The sequence below is a fragment of the Myotis myotis genome, unplaced genomic scaffold (genome assembly GCF_014108235.1).
Source record: "Myotis myotis isolate mMyoMyo1 unplaced genomic scaffold, mMyoMyo1.p scaffold_m19_p_1, whole genome shotgun sequence".
Lineage (NCBI taxonomy): Eukaryota > Metazoa > Chordata > Mammalia > Chiroptera > Vespertilionidae > Myotis > Myotis myotis.
In genome coordinates, this window is record NW_023416313.1 from 98,262,393 (window position 1) to 98,279,900 (window position 17,508).

Below are 17,508 nucleotides of genomic sequence, written 5' to 3' on the forward strand. Positions count from 1 at the left end.
GTTAGAAGATATAATGAAAGAGAGGGCTCTATTAAAGGGAGCCAAAGAGAAAGTTAAATACCTAGGTATAAATGTAAAAGGAAATGTCTAAAACCAACATGAGGAAAATAATAAAACACTCCACAATAACACACATTGCTGGAGTCCATTCATTGTCTTCACTAGCTGAGTTTAGACAGAGACCCCCCAAAAGCTAGTAACCTTTGAAGTTCTAGCAAAGGTCAGAACTGTGCACCACCCAGTTAATTTAGGTAATAATAGTTGAAGCATCCTCACCTTAATTCCCTTAATTCCTTAGATACTTATGTAGATCCTTGTTGATTATTGTTAATCAGATACTCTGCCTACTCCTGGAAATCTATTGATGAGCTAATCAGATACTTTGTCTATTCCTGGAAATTGTTTGCTGATCTGTGTGTCATTGAAACCTCCTTACCCTAAGGGCTACTCCAGATCAATAAAAAATTGGAGAAGCCTGAGCAGTGGTGGAAGTCCTTCGGGACTTGCTCACCTGTTCCCCCAATATTGCAAAATTATCTCATGTCTTTTTCTTTCATTTGTTGTGCGGCTCCTCTTTCAGATACCGAACCCTACTCCACGCAGAACGTGGAGGGAGTCTCACTCGACAACACATGTAGAAATGAATAAATGGAAAGACATACTATGTTCTTGGATAAAAAGATGCAACATCTGTCAGTATGGCTCAGTGGTTGAGTGTCGACCTATGAACCAAGACCTGGTCACAGTTTGATTCTTGGTCAGGACATATGCCCAGGTTGCCGACTTGATCCTTAGTGTAGGGCATACAGGAGGCAGCTGATCAATGATTCTTTCTCTTCACTGATGTTTCTCTCTCTCCTGCTCCCTTCCTCTTGGAAATCAATTTAAAAAGTGTATTTTTTTAAAAAAAGAGGCAACATCTTATAAAATGTAATTTCTCCCTAAGTTATTTTATAATTTTTTTCTATCATAAGCTTTTTCTCCCACAGCTTGAGAGTTTAAGAATCATAAATGAAAACATACAAGTACTAGAAGAAAACATGGGTGAGTTTCTCTATTGTCTGGGAACGTGGGAAACTTTTTTAACTATCCCTCAAAATCCAAAAGCAAAAAATCAAAAGTTTAATTTGTTTATAAGAAGATAAAAATATATTTGGAATAAGAAGTGATTCTAGGTTTAGGCAGGAAATTTGCCAGATAAACTGAAATATTTTATACTAAAACACAAAGAAGTTATAAAATGTTTGAAGGGTATTTTTAAAAAGACATAGGAGTGAACTTGAATAAGATTACACTGGGCAAAGAGGGAACAATGTGAGCAACAATCCTATATAATAAAAGGCGAGTGACCATAATGGCATAACAACCAGAACAACCTATCGACCAGTCGCTCTGAGGTGTTTTGACTACTTCTTGGTCCCTCCCCCAGCCCGCAGGCTCTGATCGCTGGATGGCAAACAGGGAACAACGGGGAACCAGGGTGCATGGCAGCGGGGTGGGGCAGGACTGGGGACTGGTGAGCAGGTGGAAGATGGCCCTAATCACAGGCTAGGCGTAGGGACACTACCCATGAATGATTTCATGCACTGGGCTCTCTAGTCTATCCTATCTAATAAAAGAGAAACATGGTAATTGGCATATGACCGCTACCCTTACCATTGGCTAATCAGGGCAATATGCAAATTAACTGCCAGCCAAGATGGCAGCCGGCAGCCAGGCAGCTTGAAACTAACATGAGGCTTGCTTGCTTCAGTGACAGAGGACTCCAACGTTCCCCGCCTGCCACTGCAGGCCTCTGAGCTGCAACTCTAAGCAGCTATGTAACAAATATAGAAGCTAAACAAAACACCAGAAACCTGCTTTAGTCCGCTGGGCTTCAGCCAGCAGGATCGCAACATTGTAAGCAAAGGCCAGAAACCTACTTTCAGCAGCGGAGGCCTAAGAGCTGGAGCCAAGCCTCAAAGCTAAAGCTGGCCCAGAATAAAAAGAAAAAAAGAAAAAAAGGAGCGTTTGGGAGCTTCAGTCACCCCCAGCCTGAAAACAGCCCTCAGCCCCTCACCCAGACTGGCCAGGCATCCCAGTGGGGACCCCCACCCTGAAGGGTGTGTGACCAACTGCAAACAGCCATCATCCCCTCACCCAGGCTGGCCAGGCACCCCAGTGGGGTCCCCCACCCTGAAGGGTGTGTGACCAACTGCAAACAGCCATCATCCCCTCACCCAGGCTGGCCAGGCACCCCAGTGGGGTCCCCCACCCTGAAGGGTGTGTGACCAACTGCAAACAGCCATCATCCCCTCACCCAGGCTGGCCAGGCACCCCAGTGGGGTCCCCCACCCTGAAGGATGTGTGACCAGCTGCAAACAGCCATCATCCCCTCACCCAGGCTGGCCAGGCACCCCAGTGGGGTCCCCCACCCTGAAGGGTGTGTGACCAACTGCAAACAGCCATCACCCCCTCACCCAGGCTGGCCAGGCACCCCAGTGGGGACCCCCACCCTGATCCAGGACACCCTTCAGGGAAAACCAGCCAGCACCCACCCATGCACCAGGCCTCTACCCTATATACTAAAAGGGTAATATGCCTCCCAGCACCAGGGTCAGCGGAGCCGTGAGGTCTCCTGGCACAGGGATCAGCGAGACAGAGGGCAGCGCCCAAACCCCCTGATCACCCTGCAGCTCTGTGTGTGACAGGGGGCAGGGCCACAACCTCCCTATCCACCCTGCTCTGTTCCTGACAGGGGAAGGCTCCCCAACCTCCTGATCAGCCCTGCTCTGTGCCTGATACGGGGGAGCTCCCCAACCCCCTGATCGCCCTGCGGCTCTGTGTGTGACAGGGTGCGGTGCCCCAACCTGCCCCCTCCACGGGCCCTGCTCTGTGAGTGATGGGGTAGAGCCATAACCTCCCCATCGGCCCTGCCCTGAGTGTGAGAGTGGCGGCGCCCCAACCCCCTGATCGGCCCTACTCTGTGGGTGATAGAGGGTGGCACCCCAACCCCCTGATGGGCCCTGCTCTGTGTGTGATAGGGGGCAGTGCCCTAACCCCCTGATTGGCCCTGCTCTGTGCGTGACAGGGGGTGGCGCCGCAACGTCCCCATCGACCCTGCCTTGAGTGTGACAGGGGATGGTGCCCCAACCCCCCAATTGGCCCTACCCTAAGCATGACTGAGGGTGGCATCGCAACCTCCCGATCGCCCTGCTCTGTGCATGACAGGGGGCGGTGCCCCAACTCCCCAATCGGCCCTGCTCTGAGCCCGACCAGGGGTTGCACCTAGGGATTGGGCCTGCCCTCTGCCACCCGGGAGCAGGCCTAAGCCAGCAGGTTGTTATCTCCTGAGGGGTCCCAGACTGCGAGAGGGCACAGGCCGGGCTGAGGGACCCCCCTCCCCCCTGAGTGCACAAATTTTTGTGCACCGGGCCTCTAGTATATATATAAAAGCCTAGTGACTGGCTGATTTGGCCAGTAGCTATGATGCACACTGACCACCAGGGAACAGACGCTCAATGCAGGAGTTGCTGAGCTGCCATGACTTGGCAGCTGCGGTTCTCAGGTGACACACCCAGAACCAGAGAGAGGCAGCCTGATTCCGGGGTGGGTCACCCAAGAATCACCCTCTTGCAATCCAGGACCTCTCGGGTCTGTCAGAGAGCTGGTTTTGGCCAGATCCCCGCAGGCCAGGTCGAGGACCCCCACCAGTGCACGAATCCATGCACTAGGCCTCTAGTTAGGTTACTAATAAGGATTAAGAGATATAAAATCATAATGATATAAAAGAATATTCATTATTCTCCTTTGAAGGACATAAGGAAACTATGTTATTATTTTGAACAGTGGTGAATTAAAGAATCAATTTATCCTTACTTTAAAAACCTCAATAAAATGAAGTTGTGATTAATGGAACTTTTTCCATTATAGAATTACTAGAGGCCTGGTGCATGAATTCATGCATGGGTGGAGTCCAGCCAGCCTGCCCTGATGGGGGTAGGGGGGCTGATTGGGGGCTGGCCAGGGGGTAGGGCCATGGGTGGTTGGGTGGGGCCGATCAGGGCACCAATCAGGCCTGTTGGCCGCTGCTGTGTGCGTCATAGTGATCGGTCGTTCCAGTCGCTTGGCTTTTATGTATATTGATACTAATCAATGAAGAAATGAAAGAATTAAATCATGGTTTCATAAACCCTAAATAATTAATCAATCTAGGCAATAATCATTATACCTTATAACTTATCTTAAAAAGAGACAACTAGTGTTATGTACCTTCTCATGGATAACACTGACTATAAGACAGTACCTCTAAATAAATACACAACCTAAAAATCAATCAAGCCCTGACCAGTTTAGCTCAGTGGATAGAGTGTCAGCCTGCAGACTCAAGGGTCCCAGGTTTGATTCCAGTCAAGGGCATGTACCTTGGTTGGAGGCACGTCCCCAGTGGGGAGTGTGCAGAAGGCAGCTGATATATGTTTCTCTCTCATCGATGTTTCTAACTCTCTATCCCTCTCCCTTCCTCTCTGTGAAAAATCAATAAAATATATATTTTTAAAAAATCAATCAAGCCTCTACATATAAAAACCATTATATGTGAACACAGTGCATATAAATACATACTAGGGTATTAAATGACTTGAAATGCAATCAGCAACGTCCAGACTGGATAAACAAACTTTTTTTGTAACAAAAAAAATCTGCAACAAAATAGAAAAGGTGTGGGTGGTGTTGGAAAGGGGAAGGTATGATACTTAATAAGAAACTAAAGGGACATACACACAATTTCCATTTTACAGACCTCATGTAGACCCTGTTTTAATAAGAAACAAAACAAAACAAAACAAAAAAACATGTTTAAATTAGAAAAATGTCAACATTAATGGAAATTTTTACGTTAAGGAATCATTAATGTGATATTGGTAATAAGGTGATCTTCAAAAAAATTTTTTCTTTTAGTTTATATTCTAGTAGAAATATTAAGACTGATTATTTGCTTCAAAATAGTCAAGTAATGAGAGAGGATGGAGGCAAATATAAGAATATCCAATTGATGGTAATTATTGAGGCTAGATACTGTGCATATGTGGGTTCATTATATTATTGTTTATACTTTTGTTTATGTTTAAGAATCTCTATGATTAAAAAAATTAATAAACAACAACACTTAAAACTAGCATACTTCTTTTCCTTCCAAACCAAAATGTAATCAATTGCAGTGGAGCTGTAGCTCAGAGGCAGCTGTTAGAGAAAATGTTTCATGACTCTTGTAATGAGTATCTAATTGAACTGAGATGGGATGGGGCTCTGAGATGGAATTGAATTCTCAAATGCAAAAGTGGCCAATTTTTTGGAGTGGTGAATAAACATTACCATATATAGATGATGTATTATAAAATTATACACCTGAAACTTATGTGATGTTATTAACCAATGTCACCCCAATAAATTCAATTTAAAGAAAACCTATTTGAAAAAATAATAACAAAAATAGACATACAAGTCCAGAAATCACAGAGTCCCAAATAAGATTAACCCACAGAGGCCCACACGAAGACACATTATAATTAAAATGCCAAAGAGAGAATCTTAAAAGCAGCAAGAGAATAGCATTAGTTATCCATAATGGAATTCCCATAAGACTATTAGATGATTTCTCAACAGAAACTTTGTAGGCCAGAAGAAAGTGGCAAGAAATATTCAAAGAGATAAAAAGCAAGAACCTACAACCAAGATTACTCTACCCAGCAAAGTTATCATGTAGATTACAAGGGCATATAAAGGGCTTCCCAGAGAAGAAAAAGCTAAAGGAGTTCATCACCACCAAACCAGTATTACATGAAGGAACTTCTCTTTAAGAAGAACGATCAGAAATATGAACAATAAAATGGCAATAAATAGTTATCTATCAGCAATTTAATCTAAAAAAATATACAAACAAGCAGAACAGAAACAGACTCATGGATACAGAGAACATTTTGACAGTTGCCAGATGGGAGGGGGGTTAGCAAGATGGGTGACACTTAATATCTTTTATGAGCAATTATTTAGATGTTCTAACCAGGATTCATGATGATTAATATCTAAACAATTGGCTTTAACCTTATAGCACAGCTTGCCTCTAACTGTATTTTGTCTTGCAATATGATGTCTCTTCCAATTTCTTTAGAGTAATCAAGCCCTCCAGTGGCACAGATTTTTTATATTAAAGTACTTGAAAAGTGGAGTCATTGCATGCCTTCCCCTGAAATGGAAATTCTATTGCTAAAATTTCTCAACTCCTGGTTTTCCTATCAAAATTATTCTCAGGATAACATGCCTTTCCTGGTTTCTTTCCTAGTCATGACAGCTAGGTAACACGGTTTCATTGTATTTCAACTTTAACAGAACATGTAAATAAGTTGTAGAAAAACACATCTGTCATTCAATTTGTTGTGCAAACATGTCCAGAGAAAGATCAACACTGAATTGTATGGCTACTAGTTCTTAATCCCTGCTTTCAGAGTTGGGAGATTTATATAGATCATGAGGGTATTGTTGGTTCCTTAGTAAATTCAAATCTCCCTTTATGTTGTGACTTCCCAAGAGGAAGTGTGTTGGCGGCAGCACCAGCTATTATGCAACACACCAGGATCCCTTGGTGTGCAAAGTTGGGCATTTTGATGCAGATTAAAAAAATAAGTCCTTGCATTTTTTAATGTCTTGCCAAGAACAAAGAAATCTGCAAAACAGATATTCTGATTCTATTCCTGGCATCTTAGAGCCCCAAATACCTGGCAGTCATGGATGTAACCAAAATAGATACTTTATATTACTTTTATTTAAAATTAAATTACTTACATTATGGTTACAAGTAAACTGCTACCCATGTTTTTGCACCATTTGGCATTCTACACAATATTGTGCCACCCCTGTCTCAGCACTACGTACTAAATAGGAAAGTGTTCAGTCACTGTCATGGCAGATCATTAAAAACTCTCACTTTGGCTCTACATTCATGATTTCATCATCACTGCCGAAATGAGCTAAGTCCATATTTTTGCTTCAGCATCACATAAATATTATCATAGGATGCTTGTTAAAAAGGTTACCTGAGCTGTCTTACTTCAAACTAAGATAAAATGGTGTATAAAATGTGCCTGAACAAATTTAGTCATCGAAAAGCATCAGTTTTTCTTTTGACACAATTTGTTTAGAAGGTGTGACTTGGAAGTTAAATTAATGAAAAACATCCTTACCCGGTAGGTGAAGAGTATTTGTACTGTTCAAGGAACCGAAAATATATTCTGTAAAATAGTCTGGGGAAGGTAAGTTGCTTTGCCCCAGACATACACCTTGAAGAGACAAAGCAAGGATTGTTGCCGCCAACTGAGGAAGCGTATTTTCGTCAGCACCGTCACTGCTTAGTATCCCAGACCTTTTCTGCAGCGTTTTGGTTTCCATACACTGAAATCAGATACAAAGTCAGATAAAAATTTTAACCTCTGAAGTCATTTTAAGTAAAACGTCTCTGGGATTTCCCCAAGGACAAGGACTAGTTCTTCATCTAAAAGAGGATTAAATTATTTGTGGAAACATGGCTACCATTGTTTTCTAGTCTGAGATATACCTCTATTTGGGAAATACTTATTTATCTAACATTTCTCATTACTCCTATAAAGATGTGTCTTCTCCAAGGAGATCTCTTGTTTTTACTATTTACATCCTTTCATTTGGTGGATTCTCTCCAGCTGCAAGTACAGCCTGCAGTAATGACTTTCTAATCTATATTCCCAACCTTGAATTCACACTCGTTCTGCTGCCTGGTATCATCACAGAGCACATGCCTTTCCATACTTGCCTTTAGTCTTAAGCTCAGTGTGTGATGATCACAAATCAAAGATAACATAGTGTCTGGGTTCTTTGAACTACCATGGGACATAGGACATATGACATAGGATCTTTTTCATGCATACAGAAATTTTCCTCATTTAAAATATGAGCTCCCGAAAGGCTTGAATTTTACCTTATATATCAATAACATTCCCATTCATTTATTTAAATACTAGAGGGCTGGTGCACGAATTCGTGCACGGGTAGGGTCCCTAGGCCTGGCCAGCAATCAGGGCCGATTAGGGCCTCCCTGCTGCCGACTGGGGCCTTCCTTCCGGCTGCTGGCCAGGGCCTCCCTTCCCTGGCTGCCGAATGCTGGCCAGGGCCTCCCTTCTCTGGCTGCTTACTGCTGGCTGGGGCCTTCCTCATTCCGCGCTGCCCCCTGGTTGTCAGCACATGTCATAGCAAGCGATTGGTCTCCCAGTCAAATTCCCGTGGGGAAAATTTGCATATTAGGCTTTTATATATATAGATATATTGGGTGCCTACCATGTGACAGACACTGTGCTAAATCCATTACATATACACTGTCTTTTTATTCTCCCAAAACTCCATGGAGTGGATATTCCTTTTCACAGATCACCTAGCCAAGAAAGGGCAGAGTCCGAATTTATGCTTAGATCTGACTTCACAGCTTATGCTCTTCAATACTCTTCCTCTTGTATATAGAAATAGATTGAACCCTAGCCAGTTTGGCTCAGAGGTTAGAGTGTCAGCCTGCAGACTGAAGGGTCCTGGGTTCAATGCTGGTCAACGGCACATATCTCGGTTGCAGGCTCAATCCCTGGCCCCGGTAGGGGCGTGTATGGGAGGCAACTAATTGATGTGTCTCTCTCACATCGATGTCTCTGTCTCTCCCCTTCCCTTCCACTCTCTCTAAAAATCAATGGGAAAAAAATCCTCGAGTGAAGATTAACAACAACAAAAAAGAAATAGATTGAAACCCAGGATGGTGATGGGATTTTTATATGGAGAAAGTGGCAAGTTCCAGATCAAGAAAGACCTTATACTCAGCGCTCTGAAAAATTTTCCCCTGAAGATTCCAGGGGAACCACTGAATGATATAACAATAGAAAAATATAATAAGGTATTTTCTAGAAATATTACTCTGGTGGAAAAATAGTGAATAGATAGATAGGGGTAGAATTCAAGGGCAGGAAGTCTAGTTAAGAAGTTATTAATTCAAGATATTTCTTGACCTAAAGTAGTAGAGCTAGAGATGAAAAAAAGTAGATGAATTTGAGGAATATGAAGAAAGTAGACTAAAGGACTTAGAGGAAAATGGGAAGAAGTGCAGTCAAAAATGACTCATGTTTCTGGGTTTGACAACTATATAATGGTAATGCTATCCACTAGCCCCCACATTTTTCCTAAATACCCAATATAAGTCTGCTACTTTTCTAGACACTGGAAATGCAATAGTGACCAAAACCAAAAGCATTTCTGCCCTGAAGCTTAAAGTTAGTATTATTAATAAAATAATAATTTTATATATATATATATATATATATATATATATATATATATATATATATATATATATAAACCAAGTGACCGGAATGATGAAATGACCAGAACAACTGGAACAGCTATAACACACACTGTGGTGGCCAACTGGCCCTATCAGGGCCCCGATTGGCCACTCCCAACATCCTGCTGCCCCTCCCCCTGGCCGGCCTGGCCCCCAATCATCCTCCCCACCCCAATTGGGGGTGGGGCCAGCTGGCCAAACTCCTGCAGCCCCACCCTCAGCCGGCCTGGCCCCAATCAGCCCCTCCCACCTTGATCGGGGGCAGAGTCAGCCAGCTAATCTCCCATGTCCCCTCCCCCCTGCTGGCCGAACCCCACCCATGCACGAATTCATGCACCAGGCCTCTAGTCAAATATAAGATGACAACTGTGCAATAGCTTTGAAGGAGAGGCACATGGTACAATGAGGGTAAAAACAGACAACTCTTCTACCCAGTCAGACAGGTCACGGAAAGCTTCTTTAAGTTTGTGACATGCAGACAGATCTGAAAGAGTGGGAGGAAGTGGGACAGTGTGAACAAAGCTTTTGTGGCAGGATGGAGGATGGCAAACATGAAGGGGCTGGAAGGAGGGTAGTAGCTGGGCAGGTAGAGTGAGGGGGGCATGGTGAAAGCTTAAGGTCTCTTGGCAGGTAATGGAGTTTGCCCCTTATCCTAAAATCAACAGGAAGCCAAAGGGGAGTTTTTAGCAAGGAAGGGAATGGGGGTTATATAACTGGATTTGTTTTTTGGTAAATCTACTCTGGCTACATGGTGGAGAATAAAAATATTGGAAAGAAACTCAAAGTAATCACTAATAATACAGTTAGAAGGCTATTGCAATGGTCAGGTAGAAGATGGTAGTGATGGTAATGGAGCAAAGTCAACAGGTTAAGGAGATCTTCAAGAGGTAACAGCAGTAGGACTTGGAGATGGATGAGATATGAAAGAAAAAGAAATAGAAAACTCGATTTCTAGTTAAGCAACTGACTGGATGGTGATGCCATTTGCTAACATGTGGAGCAGGCCTATTTATGACCTTGATTTTGGATATGTGAAGTGCCTTTACAATATCCTTTTTAAAAAGATGCTGTGTAAGGATACATGGGTCTGCAACCCAGAGGAGAGGTCTGTAATGGAGATACACTCTTGTGAGTCATCTTTATGTACAGGTGCCCTAGCCTAGACAAAGCATATGGAATGACAGGAGGCTGAGATCGGGACTCCAGAGCACGAATGCTTAAAAGCTACACAGAGAAATTAGAACCTGCACAGGTGAAGATGGGGGCCAGAGAGAGGGAGAGAGAAAGAAAACCAGGAATGTGCAGTGTTATACAGGCCAAAGCAGAGAATGTTTCCAGAGCTACATAAGTAACACCAAAGAAAGGACAGGTTCAGGAATAAAAATAAGCCTTAGATTTTAATACTGAGTTTCAAGTGCCAGGAAGATATCCAAAAGGAAATTTCTCCCAGATGGGTGCGTATATGCGTCTATGGCACAAAAGAAAAATCTGGGCCCGCAGCAGAATTGAAAGCAATCAGTATTTAGTTGTGTATGAGGCTGTGAGAGCACGCCACTCAGCAAGAGTATGAAGAGTGAGTAGAGGAAAAACTGAAAGGGGGGCCATGAGGACACCAAGACTTAAGGGATGGCAGATCAAGTGCATCCTCCAGAGGAACTTGACACAGAATAGCTGGATGAGCAAGAAGGAAAGTAGGAGATGTGGGTTGATTGAAATAGAAAAAAGAAAAACATGAAATATGGGGTGACAGAAATCAATGAATGAAAGTAAGTTTTATGGATGCTTTCCTTTTCCTGTGCAGAAGCTTTTTAGTTTGATGTAGTCCCATTTATTTTTTTCATTTGTTTCTCTTGCCCTAGAAGATGTATCGGCTAAAATCCTGCTACCTGAAATGTCTGCAATTTTATTACCGATGTTTTCTTCTAGGATTTTTATGGTTTCGTGACTTACATTTACGTCTTTTCTCCATTTTGAGTTTATTCTTGTGCATGGTGTAAGTTGAGGGTCTAATTTCATTTTTTTTTTTTGCATGCACCTGTCAAAAATGGGGGACATCTGTAATACTGTCAACAATAAAAAATAAAATAAAGTAAGTTACACGGAGGCAGGGCTGGACAAAAGGGAGAGAGCCAAAAGCAGAATGTAGATTGTTGAGAAACAAAGTGTGTGGGAATAAAGAATAAGACAGAAGCTCTGACTGGTGTGGCTCGGTTGGCTGAGTGTCATCCCCTGCACCAAAAGGTTGCTGGTTTGATTCCCAGTCAGAGTACATACCGAGGTTGCCGGTTTGGTGTGGGGTGCATACAGGAGGCAACTGATGTTTCTCTCTAGCATCAATGTTTCTCTCCCTCTCTCTCTAAAAATCAATAAAAACATATTTCTAAAATAAAAGAATGAGAGAGAAGAAAGATAGTTCCCTCATGAAGCTCGGCTATAAGGAGAAAGTCGGATCATCAAGAGAAGAATTGAGAGAAGATTGTTGTGTCTGTGTTGCATTCTTGTGACACAGGACAAGGAGTGAAAAGTGCCAGTTGGATTTTTTTTTTTAAGTTTGTAATTGCTGAGCTTGGCAAGAGCATATTCATATATGTGGTGGAGAGCAGACCGAAAGATGGAATCAGCAACCCAACTTTTGATAAATTTGAAGAAGTAGCCAGAAGTTCCATGGATGAAAAAAAAAACAAGCTGAAATAACAGATAGTATAAACCTCATAGAGGTAGGTATGCTTTTTCCGTGGAGGCTGTAAAGATTAACAGTCTCAATGTGACATTGAGAAGAAAGAATTCAACCACCGTTTCCATCCCCCAAGTCCTTAGGATGTGGCCATGATGCCTGTCCCCCACAGGCAGGGCTCGTGGAGAACCGGTTAGGTCCCCGTTCACCTACCATGGAACTGGCAAAACATGGAAAGAGCAAAGGGAGGTGGGAGCGTTAAAAGATTGATTCAGGAAGATAAAGCAGAGTAGTTGGACAAAAGAGAATGAAGAAATGGAGGGACGATTATTCTCTGGGCTACTGGGGAGGTTGAGTGGACTAGAGTACTAGGGTGTCAATTGTTTCTGTTGGTGAGCTGGTTAAAACCCACCTGGAGCAGCTATCAGTGGCTCGACCTACAGAGGTTGAGTTCTGTGCAGATCAAGACCTGTAAATGCTAGTAGTGGTGGGCCTGGTCTGCCAGCACCTTCTAGTTGGAGAAAGCAGCTTCCTGCAGTGAAGTGTCAACAGGTCTCCTGTTCAAGCCTGGATTGACTGACTTCCTAGCCCAGGTGAATTGGCTAAAAAAAGTACCCTTCCCGGGAACTGGAGACATTGTTTTCCTCCAGGAGGTAATGTACTAAGGACTCGCAATGGGGTTACGACTCAACAAGAGCTCAATTTTTTATGACTGGATAGCTGGATAAAGCAGGTCTACACATAATATTGTATTATTTTATTCTGTTCTAGGAATGCTTAATCCCACTAACACTTGGGAGCCCGGGTATCTGCAGTATGTGTTGGGAAAAAACAAACAAACAGAAATCTGTATTAAATATACACATAGCACCTACTTTTTAAATGCTGGGTTTCCATTTAATCCGCATCAAAAGGCAATAACAGGTAGGATGACTAAAATTCTAGTGCCTAATCTGAACTGACCTTGTGTTATAGAGATGTTGCAGTAAAGAAATTATATGTAGGAACACCTCCTTATTTAAGTAAAACAAACAAACAACTGCCCAAACTGAATTGTATGAAGAAACCCTATTTTTTAAACATATTTACAGAAAATTGGAGACATATTTGCTGGCCATTAAGCGGCAACATGATTGCACTGATAACTTTGGGCTCCCGAAGATGGAATTGAGGTAAAAAACTAAATTCACTTACACATGTTGCCATAGTCTGAATGTTTGTGTTCCCCAAAAATTCATATGTTGAAATCCTAATCCCCAATGTGATGGTACTAGGAGGAGGGGGTCTCTACGAGGTGATTAGGTCATGAGGGTGGAGTCCTCCTGAATGGGATTAGTGCCCTTATAAAAAGTACTCCAGAGAGCTTCCTGCCCCTTCCATTATATGAGGATATAAGGTGAAGATGGCATCTCTGAACCAGGGGGAGGTCCTCACCAGACACTGAATCTGCCCAGCTCCTTGATCTTGGACTTCCCACCATCCAACACTGTGATTTCTCATAGTTTCCAATGTATATAAGCCACCCAGTTTATGATATATTTGTTATAGCAGCTCACATGGACTAAGACACATGTCAATGAATATTTCAAGAGAAGAAAACATGTTCCCTCACACTCTTCAAAATGTGGTGGTAGCTTCTCAGCTAGTTCTTTCAGAAAATATGCGTTTGAAAAACTTTCTTATGATCAGAGAACTTTATCTGCTGAAACTTCATACTGCACAGAGGAAAGCAAAATGGTAATTGGAAGGCCAGCTTCTGCAGGGATAGTAATGAAGGCAACAAGAGACCAGGGTCCATTTCCTAACAGTAAAAACTGTGGGAGAAGAAAATTGTTGAAGGGACCCCTGAACATATGCAGCATGAATCAACAGCCATAAAAGACATACTGTCTGTGCTGACTGTCATGAATCATGCTTTTTACAAGTGTCTTCTTTGGTGAAGTAACTACTAAATTCATGTCTCTCAAACTGGTCTGCTTGCTCCTTCCCTGGCCGGAAGGCAAGGTAAATAGGCACGGTGCCCGGACCACTGTGGGTCAACCCCTGGAGATGGATTGAAAGTGGCTACACTTACTGACATGCTCAGTGTGGGGGCGCAGGCGAAGAGAGCTGCCCACCCACCCACCTACCCAACTTCTGGCTCAAACTCTTCTTAAAATAATTAGTCGCTACATTTCCCATTTTAGACCTAGATTTTTAAATTATGTCACTTAACAACCATATCTAAAAAACACAAATACCTATTTCTCTTAGAAATCCTTGAATGTCTTAGGAATAACTAATTGGTGAAAAATCAGGCTCTGGGACTGTATCTTAGTAGCGGAGTCAGTGAGCAATTGTGCCTTCTTACCTGGCTTCCAGAAGTGTCAAAGTGCTGCCTGGTGAGAGCCAAGATATCTTCTGTCTCATTCTGAGACAGGAAATAAGAGTCTTCATCCTGCCTCAGGCTGAGGAGGCTGTGCAGGTAAAACTTATACTCCTTATTGCTCATATTGAGCTTTGAAGAACAGATCTCCTCCTGGTGAATAATGTAATAGAGGAGAAGAAGGGAAACTCTCTGAACCACTTCCTCTCTGAGCTGATCTTCGAAATTTCCTCCAGCAATTAGCAGCAGGGCATCTGGTTCAAAGCACTGGGGGGGGGGGGGGGGGGGGAAGCATAAAACAAAGACAAAAACAGAAACAAAATTCAGCCAATAGTCCTTAAACATTAATTACCACAGTTTCCACTGCTTATAACTCCATCAATAGGAGGGGAAAGTGGGTAGGCCCAATAGCCAGATTCAAATAAGCCATGGTTGGATTTTTATGTAACAATGATGTCCTCCCAGAAAGTCCTTATTCCCTAAAAGTGGTCCCTCTATCTCCTACTGCAGTGCCACAAGTTGTCCATTTGTTACCTTGAATAAAACCAGCTGACTCGTTGGCGCTGAAAGCAATGGCCCATTGCATTTAGAATGAAATCAAAGCTCCTTATCATTGTCCCCTTGGTCTGGCTCCTGCCTCCCCTACATTACATTAGCTTCTCTCCACCTCTCTAAACAAACTTCTGCCCCTGTGACTTTTCTGTCCGTCACCCAGCTCTTTCCCACCATCTTTCAGGTCTTCTTATTCTCCTCACCTCACTCATCTCAGCTTAAAGTGCCACTCCCTCCTAGATGTCTCTAGCACACACTGTCTAAAGTTGAAAGCCCCCTCCTCCATCCCATGTTCTCCCACACAGCGCTGTTCAGTAGAAATAGAATGCAAGCCGCAAATGTGAGCCACACATATCATTTAAATTTTCCAGTAGCCACATTTTAAAAAGTAAAAAGGAATGGTGAAATTAATTCTAATAATATATTTTATTGAAGTTTCTATGTGCAAGATACAATAATTTCAACATGCAATTTAAAATTTTAAAGATAATAAATGAGCTATTTGGCATATATATATATATATATATATATATATATATATATATATATATATAATGTGTATATATTGATTTCAGAGAGGAAGGGAGAGGGAGAAAGAGATAGAAACATCAGTGATGAGAGAGAATCATTGATTGGCTGCCTCCTGCATGCCCCCTACTGGGGATCGAGCCCACAACCGAGGCATGTGCCCTTGACCAGAATCCAACCCGGGACCCCTGAGTCCACAGGCCAACGCTTTATCCACTGAGCCAAACCAGCTAGGGCTATTTGGCATTCTTTTTGTCATGGTAAGTCTTGGAAATCTGGCATGTATTCTAAACTGACCAGCAGATTGCAATTCAGGCGAGCCACATAACAAGTGCCCAAGAGCCAGCTCGTGGCAGATATGGCACACACCACTTTTTTATTTTCTTCATAGCACTAGGATTCGGAAATTACACATTGTCTGCTTGTTTTTCCCCTCTTTCCTCTTGATGACTACTGGTCCATTAAGTCTGGATTTTGTCTGCTTTGTGCACAGTTCAGCCTCAGCATCTAGCACAATGCCTGGCACTGATGAGGTGTGAAAATGGAATGCATGAATGCCATCTGTCTTTTACCCTATGTAAGAGAATTGCTAAAAGATTTTTCCATGATGCTTGATTCATTTCACAGCCCATACACCTGGCTCATCTAATCTGGCAAAAGAAGGTGTTTGGGGAGATGTGGTGGAACATTGAGGATAAAGATAGACACAGAGGTTGTTGAGGGGAAGCTTTCCCAACTAGACAGGAGCTGCCTTTCCTGAGAGACCAGTAGGGAGCACCTGAGAGTTCTCCGAGGACCCCAGAAGCAGCCCATTGCAGGGCACCAGCCTCAGCCTGAAGGTATCGAGGGATACAAGGCCTGAGCCTCCGAGGGTTTGCACCACTGTGGGACAGTTTATTATATCTTTTATAAAATTGAGGTATAATTGACATATAACAGCATATTAGTTTCAAGGGTATAATATAATGTTTCAATATTTATAGATATATTGCAAAATGATCACCCCATTACATCCCCAGGACTTATAACTGGAAATCTGTACCACTGACCAAAGTGTCTGGGTCACAAAGAAACACACCATCCATCTCTAAAGAAAAGCATTAGTCACATCTTCACAAGCCACAGACTCCAATCTCTCCCCAACTCAATTGCAAGGGACGAGAACTCAGCAAACACAGGGACAGGTTTCCCAATAAGACCAACTCTTAAGATGAATATCAAGCCTCACCACTGAAACCACAGTAGCCTTCCTGCTCCCTAAGTAGCCCACGAGAAAAGTCTATGAGTTGGTTGTTGTTGACAGGGATCACACCAAGACCGGAGGAGGTGAATCAGCTGAAATAGGTATAATAAAGCCATGCTTTGTACCAAATAACCTCCTGAAACCAAACTACAGACAGTCCTTGGGTTACGTTGGACTTGACATATGTCGTTTTGTGTTATGTCACCATCTCCCATCTACACTAATAAAAGAGAAAGATGCAAATTTACCGTACCTCTGCAACACCCACCAGCCAATTAGGAGTGAGTATGCAAATTAACCTGACAAAGATGGCAGCGGCCCCGCTCCCCAGCCACTCTGGGCCTCTGGGCAGCATGCATGCAGGAACAGAGTGGCCAGGTGGGCAGGACACTTGCTATGAGGGGGAAGGCAGGGTACGGAGGGAGCTAACAGGAGCGGCGCTCAGGCTGGAGTGAAGACTGAAGGCTCCGGCCACAGTGAAGACTCCGGCCACAGTGAAGATGGAAGGCAGTGGCCAGAGCAAAGGCCTGGGCAGCCAGGGGAAGGAAGGCCTATTGCATGAATCTTTGTGCAACGGGCCTCTAGTTTATTTATAAAAAAAAATAAAAATAGAGTTCCGTCATTTTGACATACGTACATATGTGCTTTATGTTTTTTGTTATTTATTTACCACAAGTAAAGGTCAGGAATTGATATCTTTCTTTTAATTTTTTTTTTTTTTACTATTTCACTTCATTATTGCTGTGTATGTGCTCCATGTGAGT

General features: G+C 43.0%; 1 protein-coding gene across 5 annotated transcripts in view; it reads right to left on the bottom strand.

Annotated features, from left to right (window-relative positions):
• Positions 1-17,508, bottom strand: part of SLC39A12 (solute carrier family 39 member 12) — a 73,714-nt gene that overhangs the window by 50,401 nt on the left and 5,805 nt on the right. For all 5 annotated transcript variants that reach the window (XM_036345755.1, XM_036345738.1, XM_036345745.1 and 2 more), the window contains exons 2-3: positions 14,407-14,688; positions 7,218-7,425 (exon numbers count right to left, since the gene is read on the bottom strand). In XM_036345755.1, coding sequence (XP_036201648.1) covers positions 7,218-7,425; positions 14,407-14,688 — 490 coding nt within the window. The remainder of the gene's footprint in view (positions 1-7,217; positions 7,426-14,406; positions 14,689-17,508) is intronic.